At 41.8% G+C, this 17,426-nt stretch overlaps 1 protein-coding gene across 1 annotated transcript in view; it reads right to left on the bottom strand.

Moving 5' to 3' along the window:
- The window catches only part of USP4 (ubiquitin specific peptidase 4), a 311,070-nt gene that overhangs the window by 188,147 nt on the left and 105,497 nt on the right, over positions 1-17,426 (bottom strand). Inside the window, exons 3-4 of the mRNA XM_053689414.1 lie at positions 15,124-15,296; positions 14,805-14,978 (exon numbers count right to left, since the gene is read on the bottom strand). Coding sequence (XP_053545389.1) covers positions 14,805-14,978; positions 15,124-15,296 — 347 coding nt within the window. The remainder of the gene's footprint in view (positions 1-14,804; positions 14,979-15,123; positions 15,297-17,426) is intronic.

The raw sequence follows: 17,426 nt of genomic DNA, 5'->3' as shown, positions 1-17,426 counted from the left end.
AGCCGTTAATTGTTGCATGGTAATAAGTATTGGCGCACTAGATGTACTAGGGGCCTCCTGTGTGGGCAAAACTGGTGTAGACACAGTAGGGGATGATGTAGTATCATGTTTACTCCCCTCATTTGAGGAATCATCTTGGGCAATATCATTATCTGTGGCATTACTGTCCTTACTTTGTTTGGACACTATGGCACAATTATCACAAATTTAAATGGGGAGACACATTGGCTTTCATACATATAGAACATAGCTTATCTGATGGTACAGACATGTTAAACAGGCTTAAACTTGTCAACAAAGCACAAAAAACGTTTTAAAATAAAACCGTTACTGTCTCTTTAAATTTCAAACTGAAAACACTTTATTACTGAATATGTGAAAAAGTATGAAGGAATTATTCAAAAATTACCAAAATTTCACCACAGTGTCTTAAAGCATTAAAAACATAATTTATGCTTACCTGATAAATTCCTTTCTTCTGTTGTGTGATCAGTCCACGGGTCATCATTACTTCTGGGATATAACTCCTCCCCAACAGGAAATGCAAGAGGATTCACCCAGCAGAGCTGCATATAGCTCCTCCCCTCTACGTCAGTCCCAGTCATTCGACCAAGAATCAACGAGAAAGGAGTAACCAAGGGTGAAGTGGTGACTGGAGTATAATTTAAAAGATATTTACCTGCCTTAAAACAGGGCGGGCCGTGGACTGATCACACAACAGAAGAAAGGAATTTATCAGGTAAGCATAAATTATGTTTTCTTCTGTTATGTGTGATCAGTCCACGGGTCATCATTACTTCTGGGATACCAATACCAAAGCAAAAGTACACGGATGACGGGAGGGATAGGCAGGCTCATTATACAGAAGGAACCACTGCCTGAAGAACCTTTCTCCCAAAAATAGCCTCCGAAGAAGCAAAAGTGTCAAATTTGTAAAATTTGGAAAAAGTATGAAGCGAAGACCAAGTTGCAGCCTTGCAAATCTGTTCAACAGAGGCCTCATTCTTAAAGGCCCAAGTGGAAGCCACAGCTCTAGTGGAGTGAGCTGTAATTCTTTCAGGAGGCTGCTGTCCAGCAGTCTCATAGGCTAAACGTATTATGCTACGAAGCCAAAAAGATAGAGAGGTAGCAGAAGCTTTTTGACCTCTCCTCTGTCCAGAGTAAACGACAAACAAGGAAGAAGTTTGGCGAAAATCTTTAGTTGCCTGCAAGTAGAACTTGAGGGCACGAACTACATCCAGATTGTGTAAAAGACGTTCCTTCTTTGAAGAAGGATTTGGACACAAGGATGGGACAACAATCTCTTGATTGATGTTCCTGTTAGTGACTACCTTAGGTAAGAACCCAGGTTTAGTACGCAGAACTACCTTGTCTGAGTGAAAAATCAGATAAGGGGAATCACAATGTAAGGCTGATAACTCAGAGACTCTTCGAGCCGAGGAAATAGCCATTAAAAACAGAACTTTCCAAGATAACATTTTTATATCAATGGAATGAAGGGGTTCAAACGGAACACCCTGTAAAACGTTAAGAACTAAGTTTAAACTCCATGGTGGAGCAACAGCTTTAAACACAGGCTTGATCCTAGCTAAAGCCTGACAAAAGGACTGGACGTCTGGATTTTCTGACAGACGTCTATGAAACAAGATGGACAGAGCTGAAATCTGTCCCTTTAATGAACTAGCTGATAAACCCTTTTCTAAACCTTCTTGTAGAAAAGACAATATCCTAGCGATCCTAACCTTACTCCAGGAGTAACCTTTGGATTCGCACCAGTATAGGTATTTCCGCCATATTTTATGGTAAATCCTTCTGGTAACAGGCTTCCTAGCCTGAATCAGGGTATCAATAACCGACTCAGAAAAACCACGTTTTGATAAAATCAAGCGTTCAATTTCCAAGCAGTCAGCTTCAGAGAAGTTAGATTTTGATGTTTGAATGGACCCTGTATCAGAAGGTCCTGTCTTAGAGGTAGAGACCAAGGCGGACAGAATGACATGTCCACTAGATCTGCATACCAAGTCCTGCGTGGCCAAGCAGGTGCTATTAGAATTACTGATGCTCTCTCCTGTTTGATTTTGGCAATCAATCGAGGAAGCAGCGGGAAGGGTGGAAACACATAAGCCATCCTGAAGTTCCAAGGTGCTGTCAAAGCATCTATCAGAACTGCTCCCGGATCCCTGGATCTGGACCCGTAGCGAGGAAGTTTGGCGTTCTGGCGAGACGCCATGAGATCTATCTCTGGTTTGCCCCAACGTCGAAGTATTTGGGCAAAGACCTCCGGATGAAGTTCCCACTCCCCCGGATGAAGAGTCTGGCGACTCAAGAAATCCGCCTCCCAGTTCTCCACTCCCGGGATGTGGATTGCTGACAGGTGGCAAGAGTGAGACTCTGCCCAGCGAATTATCTTTGATACTTCCATCATTGCTAGGGAGCTTCTTGTCCCTCCCTGATGGTTGATGTAAGCTACAGTCGTGATGTTGTCCGACTGAAACCTGATGAACCCCCGAGTTATTAACTGGGGCCAAGCCAGAAGGGCATTGAGAACTGCTCTCAATTCCAGAATGTTTATTGGAAGGAGACTCTCCTCCTGATTCCATAGTCCCTGAGCCTTCAGAGAATTCCAGACAGCGCCCCAACCTAGTAGGCTGGCGTCTGTTGTTACAATTGTCCAGTCTGGCCTGCTGAATGGCATCCCCCTGGACAGGTGTGGCCGATGAAGCCACCATAGAAGAGAATTTCTGGTCTCTTGATTCAGATTCAGAGTAGGGGACAAATCTGAGTAATCCCCATTCCACTGACTTAGCATGCATAATTGCAGCGGTCTGAGGTGTAGGCGTGCAAAAGGTACTATGTCCATTGCCGCTACCATTAAGCCGATCACCTCCATGCATTGAGCTACTGACGGGTGTTGAATGGAATGAAGGACGCGGCATGCATTTTGAAGTTTTGTTAACCTGTCTTCTGTCAGGTAAATCTTCATTTCTACAGAATCTATAAGAGTCCCCAAGAATGGAACTCTTGTGAGAGGAAAGAGAGAACTCTTCTTTTCGTTCACTTTCCATCCATGCGACCTTAGAAATGCCAGAACTAACTCTGTATGAGACTTGGCAGTTTGAAAGCTTGAAGCTTGTATTAGAATGTCGTCTAGGTACGGAGCTACCGAAATCCCTCGCGGTCTTAGTACCGCTAGAAGGGCACCCAGAACCTTTGTGAAGATTCTTGGAGCCGTAGCCAATCCGAATGGAAGAGCTACAAACTGGTAGTGCCTGTCTAAGAAGGCAAACCTTAGATACCGGTGATGATCTTTGTGGATCGGTATGTGAAGGTAAGCATCCTTTAAATCCACTGTGGTCATGTACTGACCCTCTTGGATCATGGGTAAGATTGTCCGAATAGTTTCCATTTTGAACGATGGAACTCTTAGGAATTTGTTTAGAGTCTTTAAATCTAAGATTGGCCTGAAAGTTCCCTCTTTTTTGGGAACCACAAACAGGTTTGAGTAGAACCCTTGTCCTTGTTCCGACCACGGAACCGGATGGATCACTCCCATTGTTAACAGATCTTGTACGCAGCGTAGAAACGCTTCTTTCTTTATCTGGTTTGTTGACAACCTTGACAGATGAAATCTCCCTCTTGGGGGAGATAATTTGAAGTCTAGAAGGTATCCCTGAGATATGATCTCTAGTGCCCAGGGATCCTGAACATCTCTTGCCCAGGCCTGGGCGAAAAGAGAGAGTCTGCCCCCTACTAGATCCGGTCCCGGATCGGGGGCTCTCGGTTCATGCTGTCTTTGGGGCAGCAGCAGGTTTCCTGGCCTGCTTGCTTTTGTTCCAGGACTGGTTAGGCTTCCAGCCTTGCCTGTAACGAGCAACAGCTCCTATTTTGAAATTCCGAAAGGGACGAAAATTAGACTGTCTAGCCTTAGCTTTGGCCTTGTCTTGAGGTAGGGCGTGGCCCTTACCTCCCGTAATGTCAGCGATAATTTCTTTCAAACCGGGCCCGAATAAGGACTGCCCCTTGAAAGGTATATTAAGTAATTTGGACTTAGAAGTAACATCAGCTGACCAGGATTTTAGCCACAGTGCTCTGCGTGCCTGTATGGCGAATCCTGAGTTCTTAGCCGTAAGTTTGGTTAAATGTACTACGGCCTCCGAAATGAAAGAATTAGCTAGTTTAAGGACTCTAAGCCTGTCCGTAATGTCGTCTAGCGTAGAGGAACTAAGGTTCTCTTCAAGCGACTCAATCCAAAATGCTGCCGCAGCCGTAATCGGCGCGATACATGCAAGGGGTTGTAATATAAAACCTTGTTGAACAAACATTTTCTTAAGGTAACCCTCTAATTTTTTATCCATTGGATCTGAGAAAGCACAGCTATCCTCCACCGGGATAGTGGTACGCTTAGCTAAAGTAGAAACTGCTCCCTCCACCTTGGGGACCGTTTGCCATAAGTCCCGAGTGGTGGCGTCTATTGGAAACATCTTTCTAAATATTGGAGGGGGTGAGAACGGCACACCGGGTCTATCCCACTCCTTAGTAACAATTTCAGTTAGTCTCTTAGGTATAGGAAAAACGTCAGTACTCGCCGGTACCGCAAAGTATTTATCCAACCTACACAGTTTCTCTGGTATTGCAACGGTGTTACAATCGTTGAGAGCTGCTAAGACCTCCCCTAGTAATACGCGGAGGTTCTCCAATTTAAATTTAAAATTTGAAATATCTGAGTCCAATCTGTTTGGATCAGAACCGTCACCCACAGAATGAAGCTCTCCGTCCTCATGCTCTGCGAGCTGTGACGCAGTATCAGACATGGCCCTAGCATTGTCAGCGCACTCTGTTCTCACCCCAGAGTGATCACGCTTGTCACCATAGTCCTCTCACACATCCTATCTAGTCGTTGGGTGCAAGAGAATGACTGGGACTGACGTAGAGGGGAGGAGCTATATGCAGCTCTGCTGGGTGAATCCTCTTGCATTTCCTGTTGGGGAGGAGTTATATCCCAGAAGTAATGATGACCCGTGGACTGATCACACATAACAGAAGAAAGTATTGCACACCAAATTTCAGAGCTTTAACCCTTAAAATAACGGAACCGGAGCCGTTTTCAAATTTAACCCCTATACAGTCCCAGCTATATGCTTTGCTGAGACCCAACCAAGCCCAGAGGGGAATACGATACCAAATGACGCCTTCTAGAAGCTTTTTTTACTGATTCTTAGATCCTCACACATGCATCTGCATGCCTTGCTCTCCAAAAACAACTGCGCAGTAATGGCGCGAAAATGAGGCTCAGTCTATAACTAGAAAGGCCCCCAGACTAAAAAAGGTGTCCAACACAGTGCCTGCCGTTTTTTAAACGTTCCCCAAGATTATAATGCCAATTATTAGCTAGAATCTGCATAATATGCCCCAATAAAGCAATCGTTTTAGCCCATAAAAATGTCTACCAGTTTTTAAGCCCTTTATTCTTTTATGTTTGACTAAGAAAATGGCTTAACGGTCCCCATAAGGGGAAATGACAGCCTTCCAGCATTACATGGTCTTGTTAGAAATATGGCTAGTCATACCTTAAGCAGAAAAGTCTGCTAACTGTTTCCCCCAACTGAAGTTACTTCATCTCAACAGTCCTGTGTGGAAACAGCAATCGATTTTAGTTACTGTCTGCTAAAATCATCTTCCTCTTACAAACAGAAATCTTCATCCTTTTCTGTTTCAGAGTAAATAGTACATACCAGCACTATTTTAAAATAACAAACACTTGATAGAAGAATAAAAACTACATTTAAACACCAAAAAACTCTTAACCATCTCCGTGGAGATGTTGCCTGTGCAACGGCAAAGAGAATGACTGGGGTGGGCGGAGCCTAGGAGGGATCATGTGACCAGCTTTGCTGGGACTCTTTGCCATTTCCTGTTGGGGAAGAGAATATCCCACAAGTAAGGATGACGCCGTGGACCGGACACACCAATGTTGGAGAAAGTACTTTTGAAAAGGTTGACTTTTTATTATTTTACCCATTTTCCCCAACCAAGAGCACCATTTCAAATATGGTGTACAAATGTTCCCATCTGTCAGCTGTACTTATGGATTTTGAAAATGCTGTACTCTATATTATTTTGGTGAAACCATGAGCTGTGATACCCAGTCTCATGCCATTAGATCTGGTTACATGCAGGATTTAGGCTTGTTTGTATGCATTTCAAAATTAAGTCAGTAGTAGTGTAAACTGAACAGTGTTAAGTTAACCTGTTTCATTTCAAACACTGAGCAATCTTAGTCAGAGTATAACATTTTATGCAGATGTAAAAATCTTAGATAAAATGCCTCCTTGCATCTGGAAAGTCCTTGCATAAAGGGGCAGTAAACTAATGTAATTAATATTTTTTTTAAAAAAAATATCTGCAAAAAGGGCACCTACCATTTGTATATTAAGGAGGAAACATTTCTGCATGGCTTTAAATATAGAATTTCTACAGCATTGTCAAATAATCATAAATACACTGCTGCATATTGCTAAAAAAGGAAATTTATGCTTACCTGATAAATTGATTTCTTCTACGATACGACGAGTCAACGGATTTCATCCTTACTTGTGGGATATTAACCTCCTGCTAACAGGAAGTGGTAAAGAGCACCACAGCAGAGCTGTATATATAGCTCCTCCCTTCCCTCCACCCCCAGTCATTCGACCGAAGCTTTAGAAGAGAAAAGAAAAGCTAAAGGTGCAGGGGTGACTGAAGTTGTAAAAAAACCCAAAATATAATCTGTCTTTATGACAGGGAGGGCCGTGGACTCATCGTATCGTAGAAGAAATCAGTTTATCAGGTAAGCATAAATTTCCTTTTCTTCTACAAGATATGACGAGTCCACGGATTTCATCCTTACTTGTGGGATACAATACCAAAGCTACAGGACACGGATGAAACGGGAGGGACAAGACAGAGACCTAAACGGAAGGCACCACTGCTTGAATAACCTCTCTCCTAAAAATAGCCTCAGAAGAAGCAAAAGTATCAAATTTGGAAAAAGTATGAAGAAACGACCAAGTCGCAGCCTTACAAATCTGTTCAACAGAAGAATAGTTTTTAAAGGCCCATGTGGAAGCCACAGCACTAGTAGAATGAGCCGTAATTCTTTCAGGAGGCTGCTGTCCAGCAGTCTCATATGCCAGGCGGATGATACTCCTCAGCCAAAAAGAAAGAGGTAGCCGTAGCTTTCTGACCCCTATGCTTTCCAGAATAAACAATGAATAATGAAGATGATTGACGGAAATCCTTAGTTGCCTGTAAGTAAAACTTCAAGGCACGGACCACGTCCAGGTTATGTAACAGATGCTCCTTCTTAGAAGGATTAGGACACAAGGAAGGAATAACAATTTTCTGATTAATATTCTTATTTGAAACAACCTTAGGAAGAAATCCAGGTTTCGTACGCAAAACCACCTTATCAGAATGAAATATAAGATAAGGCGAATCACATTGTACGCTGAAAGCTCAGAAACTCTACGAGCAGAAGAAATAGCAACCAAAAACTTTCCAAGACAGTAATTTAATATTTATGGAATGCATGGGTTCAAACGGAACCCCTTGAAGAACACTCAGAACTAAATTCAAACTCCAGGGAGGAGTAATTGTTCTAAATACAGGCTTAATTCTGGTTAGAGCCTGACAAAAAGACTGAACATCTGCCTAACGTTTGTGAAGCAAAATAGACGAAGCAGAAATCTGTCCCTTTAAGGAACTTGTTGATAACCCTTTCTCCAATCCTTCTAGGAGAGAAGACAAAATCCTAGGAATCCTAACTTTACTCCATGAGTAGCCCTTGGATTCACACCAATAAAGATATATACGCCATATCTTATGATAGATTTTTCTAGTGACAGTGTATCAAAGTATCAATGACCGAATCTGAGAATCCCCGCTTAGATAAAATCAAGCGTTCAATCTCCAAGCAGTCAGCTGCAGAGAACTTAGATTTGGATGTTGGAAAGGTCCTTGAATGAGAAGGTCTTGTATCAAGGGAAGTTTCCACGGTGGCAGAGAGGACATGTCTACTAGATCCGCATACCAAGTCCTGCGTGGCCAAGCAGGCACGATCAGGATTACTGAAGTTCTCTCCTGGTGGAAGGAGAGTAAACGGTGGAAACACATAAGCTAGGCTGAACGACCAAGGCACTGTCAAGGCATCTATCAGTTCGGCCTTGGGATCCCCCGACCTGGATCCGTATTGTGGAAGCTTGGCATTCTGTCGAGATGCCATCAGATCCAATTCCGGCCTGCCCGATTGAAGAATCAGTGAGGCAAACACCTCCGGGTGAAGTTCCCACTCCCCCGGCAGAAAAGTCTGACGACTTAGAAAATCTGCTTCCCAGCTCTCTACCCCTGAGATGTAAATTGCTGACAGATAACAAGAGTGGGCCTCCACCCATCAGATTATCTTAGATACTTCTATCAGCGCTAAGGAACTCCTTGTTCCCCCCTGATGATTGATACCAGCCACAGATGTGATATTGTCCGACTGGAATCTGATGAATTTGAATATTGCTCTCAGTTCCAGAATATTGATTGGAAGTCGAGACTCAACCTGAGTCCAAACACCCTGAGTTTTCAGGGAATTTCAGACTGCACCCCAGCCGAGTAGACTGGCGCCCGTCATCACTATCACCTACGAGGGCCTGCAGAAACACGTCCCCTGGGACAGATGATCCGGTGACAACCACCAAAGAAGAGAGTTACTCGTCTCTTGATCCAGATTTATCTAAGAAGATAAATTTGCATAGTCCCCATTCCACTGTCCGAGCATGCACAACTGCAGTGGTCTGAGATGAAAACGAGCAAATGGAATGATGTCCATTGCCGCTACCATTGATCCCATTACCTCCATACACTGAGCCACTGATGGCCAAGGAATGGACTGAAGTGCTCGGCAAGTATTTAGACTCTTTGACTTTCTGACCTCCGTCAGAAATATTTTCATGTCTACCGAGTCTATCATAGTTCCCAGGAAGGGAACCCTTGTCCGTGGAATTAATGAACTCTTCTCTATGTTCACCTTCCAACCGTGAGTTCTCAAGAAAGACAACACTGTGTCCGTGTGAGATTTTGTCAGGTGATAAGTTGACGCCTGAATCAAAATATCTTCCAGATAAGGCGCCACTGCTATGCCCCGCGGTCTGAGAACCGCCAGAAGGGACCCTAGAACCTTTGTGAAGATCCTGGGTGCTGTGGCTAACCCAAAGGGAAGAGCCACGAACTGAAAATGTTTGTCCAGGAAGGCACATCTTAGGAACTGATAATGATACTTGTGAATAGGGATATCAAGGTATGCATCCTTCAAGTCCACGGTAGTCATATATTGACCCTCCTGAATCATTAGTAAAATTGTTCATATAGTCTCCATCTTGAACGATGGGACTCTGAGAAACTTGTTTAGACATCTAGAATGGGTCTGAAAGTTCCCTCTTTTTTGTGAACCACGAAAAGATTAGAGTAAAACCCCTGTCCCAGTTTTGGAACGGGACAAATTACTCCCATGGTAGAGAGGTCTTCTACACACCGTAAGAACGCCTCTTTATCTGGTCTACAGACAATCGTGAAAGATGAAATCTCCCTCTTAGAAAATCCTTGAATTCCAGTTGATACCCGTGGGTCACGATTTTTAACGCCCATGGGTCCTGAACATCTCTTGCCCAAGCCTGAGCAAAGAAAGAAAGTCTGCCCCCTACTAGATCCGGTCCCGTATCGGGGGCCGCCCCTTCATGCTGTCTTTGTAGCAGCAGCGGGCTTCTTGGATTGTTTACCTTTATTCCAAGCCTGGTTGTGTCTCCAGACTGACTTGGATTGAGCAAAATTCCCTTCCTGCTTTGTGGAGGAAGAGGAAGCAGAGGGTACTCCCTTAAAATTTCGAAAGGAACGAAAATTATTTTGTTTACCCCTCATCTTAACAGACTTATCCTGAGGTAGGGCATGGCCTTTATCTCCAGTAATGTCAGAAATGATTTCCTTCAATTCAGGCCCGAATAGGGTCTTACCCTTAAAAGGAATAGCTAAAAGCTTAGATTTAGATGACACATCAGCAGACCAAGATTTGAGCCATAACGCTCTAAAATGGCAAATCTTGCATTTTTCACCGCCAATTTAGCAATTTGAAAAGCGGCATCTGTAATAAAAGAATTAGCTAGCTTGAGAGCCTTAATTCTATCCAAAATGTCCTCTAATGGGGTCTCAACCTTCAGAGACTCTTCTAGAGCATCAAACCAAAAAGGTGCTGCAGTAGTAACTGGAACAATGCAAGCTGTAGGTTGTAAAAGAAAACCCTGATGAATAAATAATTTCTTTAGTAGACCCTCTAACTTCTTATCCATAGGGTCTTTGAAAGCACAACTGTCCTCAATAGGTATAATTGCACGCTTAGCCAGGGTAGCTATAGCTCCCTTCACCTTAGGAACCGTTTCCCAAGAGTCCCGAATGGTGTCTGATATGGAAAACATTTTCTTAAAATTAGGAGGAGAGAACGGTATACCTGGTCTATCCCATTCCTTTTTTACAATTTCCGAAATTCTTTTATGAACCGGAAAAACATCAGTGTAAGTAGGCACCTCTAGATATTTGTCCATCTTACACAATTTCTCTGGTGGTACCACAATAGGGTCACAATCATCCAGAGTCGCTAAAACCTCCCGAAGTAACAGGCGGAGGTGTTCAAGCTTAAATTTAAAGGACATGACGTCCAAATCTGTCTGAGGTAACATATTTCCTGAGCCTGAAAGTTCTCCCTCAGACAGCAATTCCCTGACCCCCAACTCAGAGCACTGTGAGGGTATGTCGGAAATAGCCAATAAAGCATCAGAGGATTCAGTATTCACATTAATACCTGACCTACTGTGTTTACCCTGTAACACTGGTAATTTAGATAATACCTCTGTAAGGGTAGTTGACGTAACTGCAGCCATCTCCTGCAGAGTAAAAGAATTAGACACACTAGAGGTACTTGGCGTCGCTTGTGTGGGCGTTGTGACGGTTGGGGAGAATTGGATGGCATATCCTGATTCTCTTCAGACTGAGAATCATCCTTAGGCACAACTTTTTTTACCTAAAATATGCTTTTTACAATGTAAGTCCCTTTCAGTACAAGAGGTACACAATGTAAGAGGGGGTTCCACAATGGGTTCTAAACACCGAGCAATTAGTATCCTCAATGTCAGACATGTTGAACAGACTAGCAATAACCACAATAGTCGTTAAACACTTTATTGATTTAAACAATTTTTTGAAAAAAATGTGTACAGAGCCTTTAAGAAATAAAAAAGTGCACAATTTTTTCTAAACTGACATAACACAATATAATTAAATACACATTCAATTGTGCCAAACATTATTGCACCCTAAGAACAAAGGGTGAATTTAACCTCAAAGACATTTATAGCAAAAAATCTATTCAATTTGAAAAAATGACCCCTGCACCTCGCCACAGCTTTGCTGTGGCACCTACCTGCCCCCAGGTGCAAAATGGCTTGACAATGAACCGGTTAACGGAAAACAAGTTTAGGCCCAACCGGAGCTAATGCCTGCTGCCTTCTCAGTCAGAGGAAATTGCGCGTCTGAGTGCGCGAAAATAGGCCCCGTCCATCATGGACGACTTTGGCATTAGTCTGTACAACCGCATGGGAAGCGGTTAGCAAATAAAGCCATGTGGTCCCCTTAAAGCACAACATAAAAACTACAGCCATACTGATTATTTGTCCCAAATAAAATCGTTAAGCTGCCTCTCCCAGTGTCCCTTTTATATACTGCTTTCAGCCCAGTATCATGTCAGTTAAATAAATAAATACAGGATTCTCAGTAATACCCTTTGTGTACAGGTCTACTGCTTACCCCTTACCTTGCAGGGAAAACATGTCAGCCAGTTCTGATATACCAAGTCTCCTCAGAATTAAAAGACTGAACATACCTCAATGCTGCTTGTAGCATGAAACCGTTCTCCACACTGAAGATTTCTCTTGTACTACCTTCAGAAGCTCTGTGGGAACCAACATGGATCTTAGTTACATCTGCTAAGATCATCAACCTCAGGGCAGAAATCTTCTTCCATATCTCCCTGAGGAAAATGGTACTCACCGGTACCATTTAAAATGAAAAACTTCTTGATTGAAGAAACTAAAACTAACACCTCACTTAACCTCTTCCAAGTACTAACACAGGCAAAGAGAATGACTGGGGGTGGAGGGAAGGGAGGAGCTATATATATACAGCTCTGCTGTGGTGCTCTTTGCCACTTCCTGTTGGCAGGAGGTTAATATCCCACAAGTAAGGATGAAATCCGTGGACTCGTATCTTGTAGAAGAAAAATAAATAAATGTGTTTTTATGGACCCCTGACCCCACCATACAACTACTATTACCACACTGAAGTTACAATCCGAAATTGCACAAAGTAATAAAAACACATTTACTAAGCAAGTTCTACCTCCTCTGCAAATGAAAATGATGTGCCGTCTGACTCAGGCACACACTGTGCAAACTTAGGTGCCAAGTCTGTCTCACACTGTGCATAGTGGTTTAAGTGGTGCAAAGTGGTTTAATTCTCTCAAATGCTAATGCTTTACTCCTTGTAATAACATTTCCCACGCTCAATAGCACTCTGCTGTAGTACCCTCTGGTGGTTGCCAAATTTTTTTTTTTAAATGGTAGTTCTTGCCTCATGGGGGCCATTGGGCCCCTGACAGGAGTCACTCCTGTAACCCCCTGATGGCGGCCCTGGCTCCGCCCATTGCGAGCGTTACCAGAAAAAAACTTCCCTCATGTCTTTTAACCATAGTATGCCGTTTAAATGATACGCAAGTTAAAAACACCACCTCTGAGCCTGCTCCTCGTCCCCAGTGCCTGCTATTAATGCCCAAAATAATTATTCTCCAAATCGCAAGAGAATTATTATAATCTGTCCCATTATATAAATGTGTTTTAAAGTGCCATCTTTTATTCTGAACGTATCCCCAGAAAATAAAAAGTCAGCACTTACCTTTATGCATCTGCCCGGCAGCAGGGCAGCTCACTAGGTTTGAGAGGCAAGATTCCTCACATGGACCTGTGGAAAAAAACAAAGACTGAATAATCTTATTCAGGCTTTAAGAATAGGGCAGCATCAGTATATGGGAGGTGCAGTTAGAATTATGTACCACAAGTTCCCATTGCTTGAAAGCCACCACTGCTCTACTGAAGAGACTGATATGGACTATGGCTACACCCTAGAACAAAGCAGCACAATCTTACTATTTAAAAAATAATATATCTTGCTTGAAGAATCTTTTACCAACACCTAACTTTACCACTTCCTTGCTCGAACGTAGGCAAAGAGAATGACTGGGGTTAGAGGGAAGGGAGGTGATATTTAACAGCTTTGCTGTGGTGCTCTTTGCCGCCTCCTGCTGGGCAGGAGTGATATTCCCAATAGCAATTAGATCCGTGGACTCATCGTGTCATTAGAAAGAAAGATTATAACTGACCGTTTATGAAGCTAATTAGACAGCATAGTACCTGTTTTAATAATCCCTCATATAAGTGTGTTTGCTAACAGCAGGTTGCCATTTTTTGTACAATCATGTAACTGCTATCTACCCTCTAGCACATAATTTTCAGTTTGTTTATCTCCTTTTTTGCTAGTTATGGACATTCTGCTAATAGATACTAGGTTGTGATAACTTCATATAAGATTATGTTTTATTATCTATTATTCACATCTGGATCCGTTGTTTTAAATTCTTTGTTTATATCATTATGGGATGTGTTGGATTACTATGGGATGTATAGCACTAACATGGCTTACACTGCATGCATCTGGGTCACACACATGCTTTTATTAGGTATTAGACTACAGTTCTACTCACACATATGGATACTTTGTATTTAAAGGGACACTAAATCCAAATTTTTTTCTTTCATGATTCAGATACAGCGTGCAAATTTAAGCAACTTTCTAATTTACTCCTATTATCAATTTTTCTTCGTTCTCTTCCTATCCTTATTTGAAAAAAGAAGGGATCTAAGCTAAGGAGCCATCCAATGTTTGTTTCAGACCCTGGACAGCATTTGTTTATTGGTGCTGACCAATAAGAAAGGACAACCCAGGTTGTGAACCAAAAAATGGGCCGGCTTCTAAACTTACATTCTTGCTTCTCAAATAAAGATAGCAAGATGAAGAAAAATTGATAATAGGAGTAAATTAGAAAGTTGCTTAAAATTGCTGCTCTATCTTAATCATGAAAGAAAAAATGTTGGGTTCAGTGTCCCTTTAACATAACATCTGTTATTTTAAAATATTTTTAGATTGTATAGGTATGTTTTTTCACTTGCTTTGCAGTTATGTGTAAACCTTAGGGTTGTTTTGACAACTGCTTTGGTGTTTTTTTTCACTAGGGGGAGGTGCCTATATGGTATTTAAGTTGGATTTACACTTGTATTTGTTGGTCTGATGAAGGGGTGCAAGCCTCGAAACGTCACTGGCATAAAGAATGCACTGGAATAAAGAACACTTTTTGAAGTCAAGCCCAGTGAGGGCTGTTTCCTTCAGCACCCTGGTGAGTGTGCGTGCGCGAGTGTGTGTGTATATATATATATATATATATATATGTGTGTGTGTGTACACACTAAGAAAGTATACCATGTTAAAATGTTCCCATGTTACAATGGAAAAAATAAAAACTATCCATGTACTGTAAAATAATGACCTGAAAGGAAGTAACTGGTTGTAGTACAAAGGAAAGAATTTTAATTTAATTATTATTGGCTATATTCAAAGCATTTTCTTACTTTAAACATCCGAGGGGCCACATAATTGTGTGACCCTGACCAAATCTGTCGAATCAACTCTGCATAGGCTTCCGCAATTTCTCCCTTCATTCCAAGTGGATTGTCTCTGTTAATCTCCTTTTCATATTCATCCATCAGAAAATATTCTGTTAGTGGTGGGGTGTTACTAAGACACTTCAAGGGAAAGAAGGTAGATGTGTTAGCTGTCACACTAGTAAATCAGCAAAGACTTTAGAGCAAAATAACAAGTGTTGCCCAAGTATTTATCTTTTCAATAACCGGACACTCCCCAAAACCGTTTGAAAGACCATTTATGTACCTGCAGTGCTGAATTCATGAAGCAAGTGTTCCCAAGATTGCTGAGTCCACAGAGACCTGGAAGGGTCTGAGGCTCCTTGTAATTGTATGAATTATATGACCCGTAACTTCTAAGATGGAGAAAATAGGAAAAGAATGACAAAATCAAATCTAACTTGCTGTAAAACAATAAGTCTGCATCAATATACACACTGACATTTGTATACAGTGTAAATTTGTGTATACATATAGGAGTTTGTGATTGGAAGATGGATATCACATGATACAGGGGGGGCAGGGAAATTTATTATTGCATTGTGTTTTTATAATGCATTTGCTGATTATGCAGTTTTGATGTATGTAATGGCCCTATAACATTAAGAATTTAATTACATTTCCATAAAATGACTCAAACATCATAAAGAGGGGTATATAAGCTTGTCACTTTTTCCAACTTCTATTACCAAATTTGTTTTGCTTGCATGGTATTCTTTAATGAATGTAAGTGGAGTAAACATGTCTGGCGCACTACATGGCAAGACAAAAGTGCTGCCAACTAGTGATCATGCAAATGTATACCATACTTCACACTGTTGTCATAGAGTGCTGCAGACACGTGCACACTCCTGAGCTTACGTTACTGCTTTTCAACAAGGTATAACAAGAGAATGAAGAAAAATTGTTTAAAACCACATGCTCTGAATCATGGAAAAGAAATGGGTTTAAAGTGCCATAAAACATGTTGAGATCTGTGCATATTCTAAAAGGACTAATTAAGTAAAAATAGTTTGCATAAAAAAACAATTTATGTAAGAACTTACCTGATAAATTCATTTCTTTCATATTAGCAAGAGTCCATGAGCTAGTGACGTATGGGATATACATTCCTACCAGGAGGGGCAAAGTTTCCCAAACCTCAAAATGCCTATAAATACACCCCTCACCACACCCACAAATCAGTTTAATGCATAGCCAAGAAGTGGGGTGATAAGAAAAAAGTGCGAAAGCATAAATATAAGGAATTGGAATAATTGTGCTTTATACAAAAAAATCATACCCACCACAAAAAAGGGTGGGCCTCATGGACTCTTGCTAATATGAAAGAAATTAATTTATCAGGTAAGTTCTTACATAAAACAGAATTTATGTTTACCTGATAAATTACTTTCTCCAACGGTGTGTCCGGTCCACGGCGTCATCCTTACTTGTGGGATATTCTCCTCCCCAACAGGAAATGGCAAAGAGCCCAGCAAAGCTGGTCACATGATCCCTCCTAGGCTCCGCCTACCCCAGTCATTCGACCGACGTTAAGGAGGAATATTTGCATAGGAGAAACCATATGTTACCGTGGTGACTGTAGTTAAAGAAAATAAATTATCAGACCTGATTAAAAAAACCAGGGCGGGCCGTGGACCGGACACACCGTTGGAGAAAGTAATTTATCAGGTAAACATAAATTCTGTTTTCTCCAACATAGGTGTGTCCGGTCCACGGCGTCATCCTTACTTGTGGGAACCAATACCAAAGCTTTAGGACACGGATGAAGGGAGGGAGCAAATCAGGTCACCTAAATGGAAGGCACCACGGCTTGCAAAACCTTTCTCCCAAAAATAGCCTCAGAAGAAGCAAAAGTATCAAATTTGTAAAATTTAGAAAAAGTGTGCAGTGAAGACCAAGTCGCTGCCTTACATATCTGATCAACAGAAGCCTCGTTCTTGAAGGCCCATGTGGAAGCCACAGCCCTAGTGGAGTGAGCTGTGATTCTTTCAGGAGGCTGCCGTCCGGCAGTCTCATAAGCCAATCGGATAATGCTTTTAATCCAGAAGGAGAGAGAGGTAGAAGTTGCTTTTTGACCTCTCCGTTTACCAGAATAAACAACAAGACAAAGTTTGTCTGAAATCCTTAGTAGCTGCTAAGTAAAATTTGAGAGCACGAACTACATCCAAGTTGTGCAACAAACGTTCCTTCTTTGAAACTGGATTAGGACACAAAGAAGGCACAACTATCTCCTGGTTAATGTTTTTGTTAGAAACAACTTTTGGAAGAAAACCAGGTTTAGTACGCAAAACCACCTTATCTGCATGGAACACCAGATAAGGAGAAGAACACTGCAGAGCAGATAATTCTGAAACTCTTCTAGCAGAAGAAATTGCAACCAAAAACAAAACTTTCCAAGATAATAACTTAATATCAACGGAATGTAAGGGTTCAAACGGAACCCCCTGAAGAACTGAAAGAACTAGGTTGAGACTCCAAGGAGGAGTCAAAATTTTGTAAACAGGCTTGATTCTAACCAGAGCCTGAACAAAGGCTAGAACATCTGTT

This window comes from Bombina bombina, chromosome 7 (genome assembly GCF_027579735.1).
Source record: "Bombina bombina isolate aBomBom1 chromosome 7, aBomBom1.pri, whole genome shotgun sequence".
Lineage (NCBI taxonomy): Eukaryota > Metazoa > Chordata > Amphibia > Anura > Bombinatoridae > Bombina > Bombina bombina.
Note: the sequence above shows the minus strand (reverse complement) of the source record. Positions and strands in the feature narration are given on the sequence as shown.